Source organism: Bos grunniens, chromosome 8 (genome assembly GCF_055505025.1).
Source record: "Bos grunniens cultivar Pamir isolate PY7600 chromosome 8, Bosgru_T2T1.0, whole genome shotgun sequence".
Taxonomy (NCBI): Eukaryota; Metazoa; Chordata; class Mammalia; order Artiodactyla; family Bovidae; genus Bos; species Bos grunniens.
Window position 1 is genome coordinate 5,473,839 of NC_141172.1, and position 21,416 is coordinate 5,495,254.

At 38.9% G+C, this 21,416-nt stretch overlaps 1 protein-coding gene across 1 annotated transcript in view; it reads right to left on the minus strand.

Annotated features, from left to right (window-relative positions):
- Window positions 1-21,416, minus strand: part of GLRA3 (glycine receptor alpha 3) — a 197,739-nt gene that overhangs the window by 62,024 nt on the left and 114,299 nt on the right. The window contains exon 5 of the mRNA XM_086414718.1: window positions 19,717-19,799. Coding sequence (XP_086270844.1) covers window positions 19,717-19,799 — 83 coding nt within the window. The remainder of the gene's footprint in view (window positions 1-19,716; window positions 19,800-21,416) is intronic.

Here is a 21,416-nt window from a genome sequence, read left to right on the forward strand (position 1 = left end):
TTGAAATCAAGTTTTCAGGGAGAAATATCAATAACCTCAGATACACAGATGACACCACCTTTATGGCAGAAAGCAAAGAATAACTAAAGAACCTCTTGATGAAAGTGAAAGGAGTGGAAAAAGCTGGCTTAAAACTCAACATTCAAAAAACTAAGATCATAACATCTGGTCCCATCACTTTATGGCAAATAGATGGGGAAACAATGGAAACACTGACAGACTTTATTTTCTTGGGCTGCAAAATCACTGCAGACAGTGACGGCAGCCACGAAATGAAAAGATTCTTGCTCCTTGAAAGAAAATCTATGACCAACCTAGACAGCATGTTAAAAAGCAGAGACACTACTTTGCCAACAAAGGTCCATCTAGTCAAAGCTATGGTTTTTCCAGTAGTCAGGTATGGATGTGAGAGTTGGAGCATAAATCAAGATTTGATGCTTTTGAACTGTGCTGTTGGAAAAGACATGAGAGTTCCTTGCACTGCAAGGAGATCAAACAGTCAATCCTAAAGGAAATCAGTCCTGAAAACTCATTGGAAGGACTGATGCTGAAGCTCAAGCTCCAATACTTTGGCTACCTGGTGCAAAGAGCCAATTCACTGGAAAAGACCCTGATGCTGGTAAGATTAAGGGCAGGAGGAGAAGGGGACAACAGAGGATGAGATGGTTGGATGGCATCACCAACTCGACGGACATGAGTTTGAGCAAGCTCCAGGAAGTGGTGATGGACAGGGAAGCCTGGGGTGCTGCAGCCCATGGGGTCACAAAGAGTTGGACATGACTGAGCAACTGAACTGAACTGTGTCCAGACTACTCACATCAGTTCCAAAAGAGTAATTTTGGAAAAATTTATGAAACTGCTGTTAACTTAGGGGAAAAAACTCACTATTCCTAGACAATGCTCTGACTTCTATTGATGGCATGTGTGGCTTCAGTCGTGTCCGACTCTGTGTGATCCTATGGACTGCAGCCCATCAGGCTCCTCTTTCTCCAGGCAAGAATACTAGAGTGAATTGTCATGCCCTCTTCCGGGGGATTTTCCAGGCCCAGGGATCGAATCTGCACCTCTTATCTCTCCTGCACTGGCAAGTGGGTTCTTTACTGGGTTTTTTTATTAGCACCACCTGGGAAGCCCCTACTGATGGCATATTTGTACCATATTAATATATAAAGAGCATATTGCAGAAACTGCTCACATTTATGAACTCATTATAATGATTGTATTTATTATTTTAAGTCAAAACTTAAAATAATAAGCAGACCTAAGAACTGGCAATGATATGAGTCCTTACTCCTAACAAGTGCTAACAATTTGATAGTGGGTTTGGCTTTTTATTTTTTTCATTTTGTTCTGTTTTATAGATTTGCATATGGACTCTCTTTCCAGTCTGATGCAGAAAGCAAAGAAATCAACAAATTTCTAGGGACTGGCTACCACAGGTAGGGTATTTCGTGAAAAAGACAGAAGCTTACTTGGGACTTAAAAGACTCCAGAAATTTGATTAAGCATTCTATAAATGCCTTAGAGACTTTAAAATCTCCTGGAATGTCAGCAGGATACATACAACGCGACACAAGCAACCTATGGCCATAGCTGCCCCAGAGGGAAGTGTGAATTTGTCAGCCACAGGCATTGTCATCACCACTGGTCCTGAGTTTTGACCTCAGCATCGCATTAAAAACGCTTCTAAAGACCATCTCTATATTCACGTAAACTCTTCAATCACATTCTTGTGTTCCATTAAAAAAAAAAAAAAAAACAGATTATTTTCGCCAAACTTTCACTGCATATTTTTTCTTTCTTTCATATTTTCATTTTCTTGTGTTTCAGTTTTGCTTGTTTTCCTCCTGATTTTCATTATAGATCATTTAAGTTATAATTTTTTCATTGTTTTTTTTCTCAATTCCTTTTTGTAGATACACCATGGTTTGTAGATGTGATGTTTTTAATGTTACGTGTCAGATTTATGGTCTTGCATATTTGAAAAATGTACGGGATCCTAGAGTTGAGGGAACCTTTGTTGTCACCTAATGCAGTTCACTTATCGTACAGAAGAGAAAACTGAATATCTGGGAAAACACTACATCTACATAGTTTACATAGTTGCTTAATGAAAGACAAAGGCACAATGGACTTTCCTGAATTTGTTCTCTGACATAGGTAGTAGCAATGCATGGCACAGTTTAAGTTATTGAGATTGAACATGGGACAACCTCTGGAGAAGGGATATTCAAGTTCTGAAAAAGCATACTCTGAAAAGATCATTTGGAGTAGGTGGCAAATAGGAGGGCTGGAGGAACTGGGGTTATTGGAGGAATTAAGCAAGAAAGAAAATTGTGACACTCTGAGCTATAAATAGAAAATGGTAGGATCCCAGAAAAATGACATAACACTTTAAATTGAAGGTGATTTTGAATACTCCTTTTATTTTTAATTGATGGATAATTGCTTTGCAATATTGTGTTCGTTTCTGCCATACATCAACATGCACCAGCCTTAAGTATACACATGTCCCTTCCCTCTTGAGCCTCCCTCCCATCCCATCCCATCCCTCTAGGTTGATCTTGAGTATTCTAAAAGGATTACTGAAACTCCTACCCATTGGGATGGCTACCAAAAAAATGCAGATAACGACTGTCGGTGAGGACGGGAGTAATTAGAACACTCCAGCACTGCTGGTGAAAATAAAACGGTGCAGCTATAATGAAAAATGGGATGACAGTTCCTTAAAAAATTAAAAATGGTGTTAGCTTATGATTCAGAAATTCTACTTCTGGATATATAGCCAAAAGAATTAAAAGCAAGGTCTTGAAGAGATATTTGTACTCCCATTCCATAGCAGCACTATTTGCAACAGCTAAAAGGTGGAAGCAATTCAAGTATCCATCAACAAATGAATGAATTGCATGTATATATCACATGCAAAATGTGGCACATGATGGAATATTACTCACTCTTGAAAATGAAGGAAACTCTCATACATTCCACAACATGGATGAACCATGAGGGTATTATGTTAACTCACAACAAGACAAATACTGTACAATTCACATATATGAAGTATCTAGAGTAATCAAATCCATGGAAACAGAAAATATAACGGTGGTTTCCAGGGGCTGCAAGGAGGAGGAAATATTGAGTTCTTTCATGGGTACAAAGTTTGTCTCACAAGATGAGAAAATTCTGGAGACTGGTTGTATAGCAATGCGATATACTTAACAATACTGAGCTGTACATTTGAAAATGGTTAGGATGGTGAATTTTAAATATGTGTGTGTGCATGCCTGCCTAGGCACTCAGTCATGTCTGACTCTTTGCAACCCACTGAACTAGAGCCCGCCAGACTTCTCTGTCCATGGGATTTCCCAGGCAAGAATACTGGAGTGGACTGCCATTTCTTCCTCCAGGGAATCTTATCCACCCAGGAATTAAACCCAGATCTCCCATGTCTCCTTCATTGGCAGGCAAGTTCTTTACCACTGAGCCATCTTGGAAGCCTTTATGTATGTGTATTCTACCAAATCAAAATTAAAAGTTAAAAAGAAAAGCTCCTGAAAGTTGTAGGCAGAAGAAGAATGAGGACAGCATAGCTTACGGAAGACCTTAGTGGCATCATGGCATGAGTTAAAAGTAGAGCCTGGGTAAGATGATGAGTTAGCCTCAAGGCATTCACTGTGTATAGAGAGGGCATTTGTTCCACAGAGCTAATTGATAATCTCCTTAAAGAGCTCACAGCAAGGAGGGGAGGGTGGGATAAATTGGGAAAGGAAGATTAACATATATACACTACCAGAGTACATCAAAGCTGTATACTGTCACCCTGCTTATGTGACTTATATGCAGAGTACATCATAGAAAATGCCAGGCTGGATGAATCACAAGCTGGAATCAAGATTGCCAGGAGAAACATCAACAACTTAAGATATGCAGATGATACCACCCTAAAGGCAGAAAGCAAAGCAGAACTAAAGAGCCTCTTGATAAAAATGAAAGAGGAGAGTGAAAAATGCTAGCTTAAAACTCAGCATTCAAAAAGCTACGATCATGGCATCCAGTCCCATCACTTCATGGCAAATAGATGGGGAAAAAGTGAAAACAGTGACAGATTTTATCTTGAGGGGCTCAAAAATCACTGCGGATGGTGACAGCAGCCGCGAAATTAAAAGATGCTTGCTACTTGGAAAACAAGCTATGACAAACCTAGACAGCATATTAAAAAAGCAGAAACCTAACTTTGTCAACAAAGATCCATCTAGTCAAAGCTATGGAGAAGGCAATGGCAACTCACTCCTGTACTCTTGCCTGGAAAAATCCCATGGACGGAAGAGCCTGGTAGGCTGCAGTCCATGGGGTCGCTAGGAGTTGGACACGACTGAGCAACTTCACTTTCAGTTTTCACTTTCATGCATTGGAGAAGGAAATGGCAACCCACTCCAGTGTTCTTGCCTGGAGAATCCCAGGGATGGGGGAGCCTGGTGGGCTGCCATCTATGGGGTCGCACAGAGTTGGACACGACTGAAATGACTTAGCAGCAGCAGCAGCAGTCAAAGCTATGGTTTTTCCAGTAGTTATATATGGATGTGAGAGTTGGACTATAAAGAAGACTGAGTGCTGAAGAATTGATGCTTTCAAATTGTGGTGCTGGAGAAGACTCTTGAGAGTCCCTTGGACAGCAAGGAGATCAAACCAGTCAATCCTAAAGGAAATCAGTCCTGAATATTCTTAGGAAGGGCTGATGCTGAAGCTGAAGCTCCAATACTTTGGCCACCTGACGTGAAGAACTGATTCATTTGAAAAGACCCTGATGCTGGGGAAGATTGAGGGCAGAGGGAGAAGGAAGCAACAGAGGATGAGATGGTTGGATGGCATCCCTGACTCATGTCCATTGACTGGTTTGAGCATGAGCAAACTCTGGGAAATAGTGAAGGACAAGCAAGCCTGGTGTGCTGCAGTCCATGGGGTCACGAAGAGTCGGACAGGACTGAAGGACTGAACAACAACGTGTGACACAGGTTTCTGCTGGGAAGCTGCTGTAAAGCAGAGAGAGCTCAGCTCAGTTCTCTGTGATGACCTGGATGGGTGGGACAGGGATGGGTGGAAGGGGAGGTTCAAGAGGGAGGGGGATATATGTACACGTATGGTTGATTCACTTCATTGTACAGCAGAAACTAACACAGTATTGTAAAGCAATTATATGATTCCAATAAAATAAAGAATCCATGGTTTAAATATAATTACAGTGGGCCACCTTAACTGCTCTAGGTAAGACATGTACATGTGATTATCTGTGGTTAAGAGAAAGAAAGAGAACATTATCTTAATTTTCATCATAATTTCTGGGAATAATAAATTACAAACAAAAGAGACAATTTCAAGGAGTTTGGATGTAGTAGCAGGGGTGGAACTCATAGGTATTATTGTTGCTAAGTCACTTCAGTCATGTCCGACTCTGTGTGACCCCATAGACGGCAGCCCACCAGGCTCCCCCATCTTTGGGATTCTCCAGGCAAGAACACTGGAGTAGGCTTTCATTTCCTTCTCTGATACATGAAAGTGAAAAGTGAAAGGGAAGTCGCTTAGTTGTGTCTGTCTCTTTGCGACCCCACAGACTGCAGCCCACCAGGCTCCTCCGTTCGTGGGATTTTCCAGGCAAGAGTACTGGAGTGAGGTGCCATCGCCTTCACTGATAGATATTATTAAGGAAATATAATAGCTATTATTAAGGAAATATAGTGATAGTTATTATTAAGGAAATATAAAAATATAATTGGATAGAGACTGACTTGTGAGAAAAAGTGGTCAGAAGTGGCCTGAAGAATTGCAAAGCTATCATGAGATTAAAGCTGAGAATATACTCAAGTTTATTAACAGGTAGACCATGCATTAAAAATAAAGGAGCTTAACACCAAACCCACAAAATTCTGGAGAGGTTAAAATTTAGTCTGTGTGCAGGTAAGTTAGGAAGCCATCCATGGTCAGTAGATGCCAATAGCATCATAAAGGAAAAGCCATGCTTATTAACATCATGTAATGATCTTATGACCAAGTGTGCTGGAATTCTAAGGCAAATGTATATATTGAAGGAATTCTTATGTTATCCTTATGAACAAGAATTTCAAAATACTGTTAAGGATAATATGCGTAGGTGATTTATAACTGATTTAAAGAGCAATTGTTAATTTTTTTCTTTTGAGTAGTACTCCATCTAGAAGAATCCTTCTAGTGCATTGTTGAACAATTTTCTCAGACCAGCCTTTTTGGATTGTATAATGGTTCAGTTCAGTTCAGTTCAGTTGGTCAGTAGTGTCCGACTCTTTGCAACCCCATGAATCGCAGCACGCCAGGCCTCCCTGTCCATCACCATCTCCCGGAGTTCACTCAGACTCATGTCCATCGAGTCAGTGATGCCATCAAGTCATCTCATCCTCTGTCATCCCCTTCTCCTCCTGCCCCCAATCCCTCCCAGCATCAGAGTCTTTGCCAATGAGTCAACTCTTCGCATGAGGTGGCCAAAGTACTGGAGTTTCAGCTTTAGCATCATTCCTTCCAAAGAAATCCCAGGGCTGATCTCCTTCAGAATGGACTGGTTGGATCTCCTTGCAGTCCAAGGGACTCTCAAGAGTCTTCTCCAACTCCACAGTTCAAAAGCATCAATTCTTCGGCGCTCAGCTTTCTTCACAGTCCAACTCTCACATCCATACATGACCACTGGAAAAACCATAGCCTTGACTAGATGGACCTTTGTTGGCAAAGTAATGTCTCTGCTTTTCAATATGCTATTCAGGTTGGTCATGACTTTCCTTCCAAGGAGTAAGCGTCTTTTAATTTCATGGCTTCAATCACCATCTGCAGTGATTTTGGAGCCCCCAAAAATAAAGTCTGACACTGTTTCTACTGTTTCCCCATCTATTTCCCATGAAGTGATGGGACCGGATGCCATGATCTTCATTTTCTGAATGTTGAGCTTTAAGGCCACTTTTTCATTCTCCTCTTTCACTTTCATCAAGAGGCTTTTGAGTTCCTCTTCACTTTCTGCCATAAGGGTGGTGTCATCTGCATATCTGAGGTTATTGATATTTCTCCCAGCAATCTTGATTCCAGATTGTGCTTCTTCCAGCCCAGCGTTTCTCATGATGTACTCTGCATACAAGTTAAATAAGCGGGGTGACAATATACAGCCTTGACGTACTCCTTTTCCTATTTGGAACCAGTCTGTTGTTCCATGTCCAGTTCTAACTGTTGCTTCCTGACCTGCATACAAATTTCTCAAGAGGCAGATCAGGTGGTCTGGTAGTCCCATCTCTTTCAGAATTTTCCACAGTTTATTGTGATCCACACAGTCAAAGGCTTTGGCATAGTCAATAAAGCAGAAATAGATTTTTTTCTGGAACTCTCTTGCTTTTTCAATGATCCAGCGCATGTTGGCAATTTGTATAATGGTACGTTGCTGAATTCTCTAGACTATTAACTAGAAAAGATACAGATCATCAGGTAAAGAATATGGGCTGAATCTAACATAAAGATGTTTAACTGGGGCAAAGGCAAACTTGTAATTAGTCAAGTCACCCAATTGGGTAGACATAAAACAAGATATATTGTGGTATCTACAGTAGCTGATGTAGATGTGATCTGGGTCAAGAGTGTTTTGCAGCTCCCTGTGATCTTAGATCTTAGACTGCACATCACAAAATGATTGTCATTGTCAGCCAAGGTGGAAGGGGGGTGGAGGGATGTGCATGCTAAGAGGCTTCAGTCATGTCCAACTCTTTACAACCCTGTGGACTGTAGCCTTCCAGGCTCCTCTGTCCTCGAGATTCTCTAGGCAAGAACACCGGAGTGGGTTGCCATGCCTTCCTCCAGGGGCATCTTCCTGACCCCAGGATCGAACCAGCATCTCTTATATCTTTTGCATTGGCAAGCAGGTTCTTTACCACTAGAGCCACCTGAGAAACCCACAACTTGGTATAGGCCAATTGTAATACAAGGGAAGACATTCAGGGGAGGAGAAATAGGCAGAGGAAGGAACTCTAAGCCTTTTCATCTGAGAAAGCAAGTAAAATTACTGGGTATATTTAACTGTAGAGCTAAATTATGTGTACCATAGTCACACACTATAAATATTTCGAAATTGTCAGATAGAGTTCAAAGTGACTGAATGAATGTTGCTTAATGTAAGTTTGTGGGCTATTAATTCACATGAATTTGCTTTGTCTACTTCTTAATTGTGTAACTTTGGGAAAGTCTCTTAAGCTTTGTAAGCCTTAACTTGCTGATATTTAAATGGAAATAAAACCTATCTTATTAAATTGTGGTTAGGACTAAATCAGATAAGTAATGAATATAAAACAATTGTGACATTATCTTTTTGAAAGATTTTTAACTACATGGTCTTTTATTATATTGTCAAACACTCAGAATATCTGATAATTAGCAAAATTCAAATTACAAATATATGGACAAATTAGGAGAGTTAAATAGAATACGTTAAATAAATGTGTTAAATAGAAAGGAATATTTAATGTTTAAGTGGGAACTGATTTTCCAAGTAGCTAGTTAGTTCATTAGTGAATATTTTTGTCTTGAGAAAACTTGCTTTCTAACCACCATTGTAACCACAGAGGATTAAGTAATAACTACTCAGAAAATAAGAACAATTTGTATCTCTAACTATCCAGACAAAAAGCATAATATTATTTTGAATAACATTCACACTTTTTTTAAATTATGAAAGAGTTTGAATAACAATAGAGATTATTAGGAAATAACTGTAACCTTTTTAAAAATTAGTCTTAACATAAATTCCAGAGTAACCAGTCTTAATCTTTTCAGACATGGTTTCAAAATGAATCTGAAAAATTAAATAGCAAAAAACTCTCATCTATTTTAGATATATCTATTTGAAAACCTCATTAAAGCATATTTCAAAAGCTTCTTAAAATTTCAGACAGTAATTTTTATTCATTTTAACTCTTATAAGTAACTTTTACTGTAATTTTAGGGATTTAGGCTGTTCTTTGCAGAAAAGAATTCTTTCATCAATGAATTATTTCCTCATTTTTTCTTTTCCAACTTGAATAATTAAAACTTATTTAACTTTCTCTGGTGATGTTTTCCTCTTTTGTTACCTACATTCTTCTTTAGATGTGAAACACAGAATTATACTGTTTATTGGACATAGTGATAGTTTGTGTATCCTATTTCATACTGTCTCCAACTACAAGTTGGCACTTGCCATAGGCACTTGCTATTTACCCCTGAAAGAAAGTGTTAGTCACTCAGTCGTGTCTGACTCTTTGTGACTCCATGGACTGTAGCCTGCTAGGCTCTTCTGTCCATGGAATTCTCCAGGCAAGAATACTGGAGTGGGTTGCTATTCCCTTCTCCAGCAGATCTTCCCAACCCAGGGATTGAACCCGTATCTCCTGCACCTCCTGCATTGGCAGGTGGATTCTTTACCATTCAGCCACCTGGGAAGCCCTCTACAAAGATTAAATCATGTGCTGCTGCAGCTGCTGCTGATTTTCAACACCCATTGAAAGGAGTTCAGGGTGAAGAATGGGAATGAGGCATTCTGTGCTCAAGGAAAAACTGGCAGAACAGGTCTTCAGATAGATATTTTCAGGAGCCGATTTTATGGGCCCAATTCTCTTATTTTCTCATAACTAGAAAAGCACTACAATCCTTCATGGAGATGACTGCTTCTTGTGACTAACAGAAACCTTCTATAAAAAAAATGTGTTTGATTGCATGTATTCCCTCTTCACCAAAATCACATACATACCCATTCTCCCCCTGCCCCTTCGGCTCTTTGGAACAGCGTCTCAGAGCTATCTGATATGTATCCTGGGCTAAGTCCTCATTTTGTCCCAAATAAAATTTAACTCACAACTCTCATGTTGTACATTTTTTAAAGTCAACACTGTCTTTTAATGAACAAGAAAGCTGTATTATGACTCAAAGAAACTACTGTCCAATATTCTTTCAAGATCAAAAATATCCTCTATTTCTTTTTTTAACTAGGGGGAAAAAATTGCCCATTTAGAAAGTTTCTTTATGACATAAATAAAAGCTGAATATTAAATCTTTTTTTTCCATACCCCTATTCCTGCACATTGCTTTGCACTGTAAATTCCTTAGGGGTGTAGTATAAATTATAAAATAGCTGTGTTTCCTTCCCTCATAGATTAGCTGCTTATCAAGGAAATAAGTAAGATGCTTTTATAAGTAAAACAGCAATATCAATGAAAATTTATTTTTTTAAAAGATAGCCCTAAGTTTTACTTCATACAGTCAATTAAAAAAAAATGAATCATGTATTGAATCTTGAACTTCAGTAAACTAAACTAGTACATCTAATTCTGAGAAGCAAAGTTAGTGATCACTTTAATATTTAGTTCATCTTCACTAGAAATGCCACTCAGTTTTATATATTGCCAGCAAAAATTGGGGTGCAAATTATAGATTATTTTAAAAATTAAATAAAACACTTAGTGAAAAGCAGGGCTTCATTGTAGAATGCTCTCTGTAGTATATATGATTTCATATTTTATTAGGCTTCTACTGATGTAAATTTTGGAAAATGCAAATTGTCAAGGTAATTGGCCTGTATTTTCTGGCTGGACTTGGAGAGTAAAAAAATGACTACTACAAAGAAGGAAAAATAAGCTAACACAATTTCTTTTCACCCCAAAGCAAGCATTTACTGTATTTATTTCAGAATTCTCTTCTGAGGTTGAAAGAAGGATATTCAAGACCAGAAGAAAATATTTAAGAAAATATTAAAATTTTGGGCAGATAAAAGCAGTTGGGTAAATCTGTTGAGATTTGAGGAACAAGTAGACTATGGCAGTGGTCTCCAACCTTTTTGGCACCAGGGGCCATTTTTGAGGAGGACAATATTTCCACAGACCAGGGGGAGGAGGAGATGGTTTGGGAATGATTCAAGCTCATTACATTTGTTGTGTGCTTCATTTCTATTATTCTTACATCAGTTTTGCCTCAGATCATCAGGCATTAGATCCTGGAGGATGGGGACTCCTGGACTGTGCGACAGGCCTTTAGATTTCATAAGGGAAACATCTGAACCTGGGCCACATAAATGGACCACATTCTTCCTTTATTTCAGTGGAATTCTCAGTGATAGGATTTAGCATTCCAGGTTAATCTAAGGGTAAAGTTTCCATTTTTCCTTTTGGTACTCTCCATGGGGTTCCCACAGCAAGAATGCTGGAGTGGTTTGCCATTCCCTCCTCCTCGCCATACAGTTGTGCTCATTTCACATGCTTGCAAAGTTATACTCAGAATCCTTCAAACTAGGCTTCTGCAGTACACGAACCCAGAACTTCCAGACATATAAGCTGAGCTGAGAAAAGGCAGAGGAACCACGAATCAAATTGCCAACATTCACTGGATCATAGAAAAAGGAAAAGAATACAAGAAAAACATCTACTTCTGCTTTATTGACTATGCTAAAGCCTTTGACTGTTTGAATAAAAAAAAAAAAAAAAAGGAAAATTCTTAAAGAGATGGGAATACCAGACCACTTTACCATCTCCTGAGAAACCTATATGCAGATCAAGAAGCAACACTTAGAACCTTACATGGAACAACTGACTGGTTCAAAATTGTGAAAAGAGTAGGACAAGGCTGTATATTGTCATTTTGTTTATTTAACATATACAGTGAAGAGTCAGACACGACTGAGAGACTTCCCTTTCACTTTTCACTTTCATGCATTGGAGAAGGAAATGGTAACCCACTCCAGTGTTCTTGCCTGGAGAATCCCAGGGACAGGGGAGCCCGGTAAGCTGCCGTCTATGGGGCCACACAGAGTCGGACATGACTGAAGTGACTTAGCAGCAGCAGAGTATATCATGCGAAATGCCAGGCTGGATGAATCACAAGCTAGAATCAAGATTGTGAGGAGTAATGTCAACAACCTCAGATATGCAGATGATACCACTCTAATGGCAGAAAGCAAAGAGGAACTAAAGAGCCTCTAGATGAGAATGAAAGAGGAGAGTGAAAAAGCTGGCTTAAAACTCAACATTCTAAAAACTAAGATCATGGCATCTGCTCCCATCACTTCGTGGCAAATAGAAGGGGATAAAAGTAGACGCAATGACAGATTTTATTTTCTCGGGCTCCAATGTCACTGTGGATGATGACTGCAACTATGAAATTAAAAGACACTTGCTCCTTGGAAGGAAAGCAATGACCAAATTAGAGAGTGTATTAAAAAGCACAGACATCACTTTGTCAACAAAGGTCCATATAGTCAAGCTATGGTTTTTTCAGTAGTTGTGTATAGATGTGAGAGCTGAAAGAAGAATTGATGCTTTCAAATTGTGGTGCTGGAGAAGACTCTTGAGAGTCCCTTAGATTGCAAGGTGATCAAACCAGTCAACCCTGAATATTCATTGGAAGGACATTGAAGCTCCAATACTCTGGCCACCTGATGCAAAGAGCCAACTCATTGAAAAAGACCCTGATGCTGGGAAAGATTGAGGGCAGGAGGAGAAGGGGATGGCAGAGGATGAGATGGTTAGATAGCATCACTGACTTAATGGACATGAACTTGGGCAAACCCTAAGAGATTGTAAAAGACAGGGAAGCCTGGCATGCTTCAGTCCATGGAGTAGCAAAGAGCTGGACACGACTGAGCAACTGAATAACAACAACCTCTAAATGTAGGTCTTTCTTAAGAGTTGGTTCTTCTTTGTGGGTTTGCTTGCATCTCTGTACTCTCTCCTTTAAAAATTTCATCTTGTTGAACTACTCTGTAGATGGCTCATAACAGTACATCTTCATAACACAGTGAGCTCAGCTTGGTGTCTGTGATGAACTTGAGGGGTGGGATGGGGCATGGGAGGGAAGCTCCAAGAGGGAGGGAAAATGTGTATACTTATAGCTGATTCACCTTGTTGCACAGCAGAGATCAACACAACATTGTAATGTAATTATCCTTCAATTAAAATTCAGTTACAAAAAAACAGTACATCTTCAGTGTTAACTCCTTCCTTTGGCTTTTTATGTACATTTCCCAAATCACAAATATATTAAGACTGGATTTATCAGTATTCCTTTTAATATTTATTTCTCACTCTGTTTTTTTCTCTGTCGGTATTTCCAAAATGATTCTACTTATCTAAGCTCTTTGTCTCTGACTAATTGGGCACTCAGAGACTTTGCATCCACTTTGTATTGCCAACAAAGGTCCGTCTAGTCAAGGCTATGGTTATTCCTGTGGTCATGTATGGATGTGAGAGTTGGACTGTGAAGAAGGCTGAGCACCGAAGAATTGATGCTTTTGAACTGTGGTGTTGGAGAAGACTCTTGAGAGTCTCTTGGACTGCAAGGAGATCCAACCAGTCCATTCTGAAGATCAACCCTGGGATTTCTTTGGAAGAAATGATGCTAAAGCTGAAGCTCCAGTACTTTGGCCACCTCACGCGAAGAGTTGACTCATTGGAAAAGACTGATGCTGGGAGGGATTGGGGGCAGGAGGAGAAGGGGACGACAGAGGATGAGATGGCTGGAGGGCATCACTGACTCGATGGACGTGAGTCTGAGTGAACTCTGGGAGTTGGTGATGGACAGGGAGGCTTGGCGTGCTGCAATTCATGGGGTGGCAAAGAGTCGGACACGACTGAGCAACTGAACTGAACTGAACTGAACTGTATTGAAGTAAATGAAAACAGTGGAATATGTACCCCCAAAATATGCCACTTCGGCAGAAGAATGATTTTAAGCTAAAGGCACCTGAAAAACAGCAGGTGTGAGAAGGGCATTCTAATCTCTCCTTTTCTTTCTGAAAACAGTAGACTAAAAACTTCCATGTGAGCTGTACTCACATAGAGCTCACACTTCCAAGGAGCTGTACTCCTTGTACTAGGTTTAGAAACACTCTTCAACAGGGGATCAAAGCCAAGAGAATTCTGTAGAGATCTTGTTAAAATAATTCTCATCTTCCTTTGGCTTCCTCACATAGCATTACTTTTCCACAACTGCTTCTCGCTTTTCTTTGTTTAACCTGGTATAAAAGAATTTAGGCTTTGCCACTTCCTTGACTATTCATTTCCTTCTGTAAAACTTATATTAAATAAATTTGTATCCTTTTCTTCTGTTCATGTTTTATTTCTGCTTAATTTTCAGGCCAAGGCTGAGGAGCCTAAGAAGGTAAAGATAACATTTTGCTTCCTCTACAGCATCAATCTGTATTGTATCTACTTTCCACACTGCTCTTCTTTGCTCCTACTTTCATTCTTTTTATTGGAATATTATGGAACCTTCTTAAATAACTTGGTTCATCTGTATGAGAGAATCTTCAAGAGCATAATATTAACCAACTCATGTTCTTGCTCCTAAATCTTCCACAGCTCCTCACTATTGGATAATATTTAGTATTCTTAAATTAATAATTAGGGAACCAGTCTGTCTTAGACTATTTTTCATATGATTTTTTTCCCTCCATACTCTCCAATGTACCTAATTTTGCAACAAAGATACCTGTCCTCAGAATGCCTTCAAGGTAGAGTTAGAAATCAACACTGCTAAGGAATCCTGTATTGCTTCCCACTCCCAACTCCAACCTCCCATTTTTATTGCTAAATAGATCTTCCAATTAAAACTAAATTTTAATTTTCCTTTCATTTAATTTAGTAATTTATCCATGGGTGTGACTAATATTTAAGTTGAAAGTGAAAGTGAAGTCGCCCAGTTGTGTCCGACTCTTTGCGACCCATGGACTATAGACCACCAGGCTCCTCCGTCCATGGGATTCTCCAGGCAAGAATACTGGAGTGGGTTGCCATTTCCTTCTCCAGGGGATCTTCCTGACCCAGGGATTGAATCCAGGTGTCCCGCATTGCAGGCAGACACTTTAACCCCTGAGCCACCACGGAAGCCCTATATTTAAGTTAATAAAATGTAAATATTGAGTAAATTAATATACTCACATTAATTAACTTATATTAATTAAATTAATCCACTTACTTATATAATGTATTTAAATTTAACAGGAAGATATTATATTATCTTCCTGCTAAGTTTTATTATCAGAGGAATAGGTATTTGCACTTCCTTTCTTTAAGAGAAAACCAGTGTGCAGTGTTGGCAACAAGTCCCCCTACGAAGTAGGCATGCCCTCTAGTGGCAGATTCACCACCCTACAGGACTGGAATCTCATGCCACCAATTCTGAAGTTCCAGCTGCAATTTTTTTCTAAAGGAATATGTCAAACAGGCATTTTTTTCTAAATATGATGGAGTATCATGGGGTTGCAAAGAGTCAGACAAGACTGAGCAACTGATCTGATCTTATCACAAAAATATTACATAATGTCGACCAACCAAGTTTGGGGTAATAAACAGATAAGTTTAAAGAAATAAAAGGACCTAAAGTTTTCATGTGTTAATATTTTGGACAGAAAGAAGGACGTTTCTGAGGGAAACCTGACAGACACAAGGACATTTCTGACAGAAAGAAGGTCTTTTCTGAGAAAGAAACTTGACAGAAAGAAGGCATATTTTGTACTTACCACCTTGATAATTTGGGGTAAAAATACTCAAAGTAACGATTTACACAGGTGGAAACATGACAATAACAACAGTTCTGTTGTGTGTATGAGAAATAAAACATGACAATGTTTGGATTCCAGCACGCACTCCATAAAAAAAAGTACCATATTTTTCAAAGTTAGCATCCATTTTACCGTTGATGTGTATAAAGAGAATAGATATTTCTTAATCTTCAAAAATGGCATTTCTAGCTTGAAATTTACTTTAAATAGCAGTATAGAGTGTATAGAGTGTAAGACAGATACCAATCCATAACAGGTGCAAAATAACATGTCTTTTCAGTAAATGTCAGAAAAAAACTAAAAAACAAATAATATACATCATGCATTATTATAAATCTACTAATTTTTTACATTTTTTTTCTAGAATTTTTTGGGGAAAAAAAGATAATTCAGATAGAAACTAGATAGAAAGGAGATTTCTGACAGAAAGAAAGTGTTTTCTGGGAAAGAAAACCGACAGAAAGAAGGCAATTTCTGACAGAAAGAAGGGCGCTTCTGAGGGAAACCTGACACAAAGAAGGAGATTTCTGACAGAAAGAACGTCTTTTTCTAGGAGAGAAACTTCACAGAAAGAGGGTGATTTCTGACAAATGGCAGAAAGAAGGACGTGTCCGAGGGAAACCTAATGGAAAGAAGATTCCAGACAGAAAGGTTTTTTTCTGGGAGATAAACCTGACAGAAAGAAGACAACTTCTGACAAAAAGGACATTTCTGAGGGAAATCTGATGGAAGGAAGGTGATTTCTGACAGAAAGAAGGATGTTTCTGAGGGAAACCTGACAGAGAGAAGGAGATATCAGACAGATAGAAGGTCTTTTCTGGGACAGAAACCTGACACAAAGAAGGGTATTTCTAACAGAAAAAGGTCTTTTCTCGGAGAGAAACCTGACAGAAAGAAGGACATTTCTGAGTAAAACCTGATAGAAAGATGAAGATTTCTAACAGAAAGAAGGGTGTTTCTGAGGGAAACCTAATAGAAAGAAGGAGATACCTGACAGAAAGAAGGTATTTTCTCAGAGAGAAACATGACAGAAAGAAAGCAATTTCTGACAGAAAAAAAGGACGATTCTGAGGGAATCCTGACACAAAGAAGGGGATTTCTAACAGAAAGAAGGTCTTTTCTGGAGAGAAACCTGACAGAAAGAAGGCGATTTCTGACATGACAGAAAAAAAGGAAGTTTCTGAGGGAACTCTGACACAAAGAAGGGTATTTCTAACAGAAAAAAGATCTTTTCTGAGATATAAACCTGACAGAAAGAAGGCACTTTCTGACAGAAGGATGTTTCTAAGGGAAACCTGATGAAAAGGAGTTTTCTGACAGTCTTTCCTGGGAGCAAAACCTGACAGAAAGAAGGCAATTTCTGACAGAAAGAAAGATATTTTTGAGCAAAACCTAACACAAAGAAGATTTCTGACAGAATATGTTTTGGGGGAGAGAAACCTGAAAGAAAGAAGGATGTTTCTGAGGGAAACCTAATGGAAAGAAGAAGTTTTCTGACAGAAAGGTCTTTCCTGGAAGCAAAACCTGACAGAAAGAAGGCAATTTCTGACAGAAAGAAGGATGTTTCTGAGGGAAACCTGATGGAAAGATGGAGATTTCTGACAGAAAGAAGGGTGTTCTGAGGGAAACCTAACAGAAAGAGGGAGATATCAGACAGAAAGAAGGTCTTTTCTGGGAAAGAAATGTGACAGAAAGAAGGCAATTTCTGACAGACAAAAAGGACAATTCTGATGGAAACCTCACACAAAGAAGGGGATTTCTAACAGAAAGAAGGTCTTTTCTGGGAAAGAAACCTGACAGAAAGAAGGAGATTTCTGACAGCAAGAAGGACATTTCTAAGTGAAACCTGACACAAAGAAGGAGATTTCTGACAGAAAGAATGTGTTTTGGGGGGGAGAAACCTGACAGAAAGAAGGGGACTTCTGACAGAAAGAAGAACATTTCTGAGGGAAACCTGATGAAAAGGAGTTTTCTGACAGAAAGGTCTTTTCTGGGAGAGAATCCTGACAAAAATAAGGCATCTGACAGGAAAAAAGACATTTTTGAGCGAAACCTAACACAAAGAAGACTTCTGACCGAATATGTTTTGAGGGAGAGAAACCTGAAAGAAAGAAGGATGTTTCTGAGGGAAACCTGATGGAAAGAAGAAGTTTTCTGACAGAAAGGTCTTTCCTGGGAGCAAAACCTGACAGAAAGAAGGCAATTTCTGACAGAAAGAAGGATGTTTCTGAGGGAAACCTAATGGAAAGATGGAGATTTCTGACAGAAAGAAGGGTGTTCTGAGGGAAACCTAACAGAAAGAAGGAGATATCAGACAGAAAGAAGGTCTTTTCTGGGAAAGAAACGTGACAGAAAGAAGGCAATTTCTGACAGAATAAAAAGAATGATTCTGAGGGAAACCTCACACAAAGAAGGGGATTTCTGATAGAAGGTCTTTTCTGAGAGAGAAACCGGACAGAAAGAATTTCTGACAGAAAGAAGGATGTTTTTGAGGGAAAACTGCCAGAAAGGCGATATCAGACAGGAAGAAGGTCTTCATTGACAGAAAGAAGGACATTTCTGAGGAAAACCTGACAGAAGGAGACTGCTGACAGAAAGAATGTGGTTTTTTTAGTGGGGAGAAACCTGACAGAAATAAGAACATTTCAGAGGGAAACCTGATGAAAAGAAGTTTTCTGACAGAAAGGTCTTTTCTGGGAGAGAATCCTGACAGAAAGAATATTTCTGAGGGATACTGAAAGAAAGAAGTTTTCTTCCAGAAAGAAGATTTTTCCTGTGAGAGAAACCTGACAGAAAGCTGATTTCTGACTGAGAGAGAGACTTTTCTGAGGAAAGCTGACTGAAAGATTTCTGACAGAAATAAGGTTTTCTTTGTGAGTGAAACCTGACAGAAAGAAGGCAATTTCTGACAAAAGGAGGGACTTTTCTGATAGAAGTAAAAGTTGCTCAGTCGTGTCCAACTCTTTGCAACCCCATGGACTATACAGTCCATGGAATTCTCCAGGCAAGAATACTAGAGTGGGTAGCCTTTCCCTTCTCCAGGGGATCTTCCCAACCCAGGGATCAAACCCAGGTCTCCCACATTACAGGCAGATTCTTTATCAGCTGAGCCACAAGGGAAGCCTAAGAATACTGGAGTGGGTAGCCTATCCCTTCTCCGGCGGATCTTCCTGACCCAGGAATCAATCCGGGGTCTTCTGCATTGCAGGAGGGTTCTTTACCAACTGAATATCAGGGTAACCCTTTCTGATTGAAACCTGATAGAAAGAAGAGATATGCCAGAAAGAAGGACTTTTCTTTGATGGAAACATGATAGGAAAAAAAGGAGATTTCTGACAGAAAGAAGGATTTCTTTGTGATAGAAACCTGATAGAAAGAAGATATCTATAAAAGTTATTTTATATAAACCTGGCAGAAAGATGGAGATTTCTTTCTGTCTTTCTTTCTGTCTTTAGACAGACATAAGGTCTCTTCTAGGGGAACCTGAGAGATAGGAGATTTCTGACAGAAAGAAGGACTTTTCTTTGAGGGAAATCTGACAGAATGAAAGATTTCTGAGAGACAGTAGGACTTTTCTGAGTAAATTCTGAGTGAAGTTTGTAGGAGGGAATTCTGAGTGAAGGAATTTTATATTTATTTCAGTCTGTCAGGTTTCCTTTGGTGAAAGGAATCCTGCTTATAGGTGAATATGAGGGAATTTTTACACCTTGAAATTGAAACTGAATTTTGAGAAAATGAGATTTGAGATATTACTGTGAAGAATGAGATTCCATGTAATCCTGCGAGAAAGATTGAGAGTCAGGGAAATCTGAGAGATAGAAGGAGATTCCAAGAGAATTCTGAGAATAAGTAGAGTCTGAGGAAATTCTGAGAGAAAGAAGAGGGTCTGCAGAATTCTGAAAGAGTCAGAGGTAATTTTTAGAAGAATGATAATAGGAATTACTTCGAGAAGTTTGGTGAAAGGATATCTGAGTGAGAGAGGGTTTGATTTCATTATCCATGAGAAAGAGTATAAGGGAATTCTGAGAGATGGTGAGATGGTATTCTGAGAATGATATTCAGTGAGTATTCCGGGAGAAATCTGTATCTACTTTTTTTAAAAAATATTCAGGAAAACTTGTGTTATTCTTACTTACAGCTTTCCAGTTGCATTATACATGTTTGTACATCCATTGGAAAATTCTTGAGATCCATTGGACAGGAGAGTGTTAATGTCAACCTGAAAGAATTCAAAGTAATCATTTTATAAAGAAATTTATAATATCATCAGACATGACTGAGCGACTTCACTTTCACTTTTCACTTTGATGCATTGGAGAAGGAAATGGCAACCCACTCCAGTGTTCTTGCCTGGAGAATCCCAGGGACGGGGGAGCCTGGTGGACTGCCGTCTATGGGGTCGCAAAGAGTCCACGGACTCTTTGGACATGACTGAAGCGACTTAGCAGCAGCAACAGCATAATATCATATTAATATTCTATTGTTATGGATACAATGGAAAACAATGCTGTTTTGGTTGTGGCTAACATCTACTCAAGAAAATTTTCTCCAGTTTGTATATATAGTGTGAAATAACTGTATCCTTTAAATAAATCTGGTTTTGGAGGGAAGAAAAGCTGTATATATAAACATCTAATCACAGTTATTTATTTGTATATTTATGCTTTCCTTTAGATAGTACTGGAGATATCTAAGAGTGGTTTCTATTTCCAGAAAAGACTCTTTTAAAAAAGATATTTGAGAGTAAGCTTTATAAAATTAATACCAAAGGCCAAAAGACAAAATTCCCCCAAATCATAGAGACAACATCATTGAGGCAAGTACTGATGACAAAAAAGTTCATTTGGGTTTTTCCATAAGATGTTACAGAAAAACCCAAACGAACTTTTTGGTCAACCCAGTAGATCCAAGGTTTGGAATCTGGATGTGAAAAGGCTGAGTGCCAGAAAGTAATTTCATGTGACATTTTTTACTGTCTTTTTAACTACACTGAAGATCTTCTCAGTGAACATCCAGTGGAAAAAAAACTCTGGTCTAGAGGATTCCAAAATTCTCATTATTAGGGCTTCCCTATTGTGGAATTAGAGCATTTCACCACATTGTATTAGGTCCACAAAATAGCCCTCTCAAACATGTGTGACATATTCTGTGTTCAGCAAACAAACTTTTGATGGGACTTCACACAAAGTGAGATGACATGATGGTGACCCCTACTTTTCCTCATTTCAGAATGTATTATAATGTTGACTTTCCAGGTAATTTACTACTCGAATTTTTTTTTTTTTCCTTTAAAGAGTACATGACTTCAGGGATTACCTATCTTCATGGATTACCAAGAATTTGTAGTTTCTGGATATGAGAAAAAGAAGCCCACATCCAAATAAATCCAAATTTATTCAAATGAAGTTCTTTTCTAAGAACTCTCTAGCCATTCCCTTTTTTTGAAAGCTTTCCCACTGAAATGAAGTGTATTAGTGGATATCCTAGGCTGAGTCATTCATCTAAACTCTGTGACCAAAGAATTTATGGTCTCCAATTATGTCATTTCACTCTATTTCAGTTTTCACGTCTCCAAAAGGAAGGTAATAATAATAATACCTATTCTGGAGACAGGTTGTGAGCAATATATTAGTTAATCTGTGAAATGCTCAATCAAGTGCTTGACACCTAGTAAACAATCAACATTAGTTATTAAGGATTACTAGCAATGGCACCCCACTCCAGTACTCTGGCCTGGAAAATCCCATGGACGGAGGAGCCTGGAAGGCTGCAGTCCATGGGGTCGCTGAGGGTCAGACACGACTAAGTGACTTCACTTTCACTTTTCACTTTCACC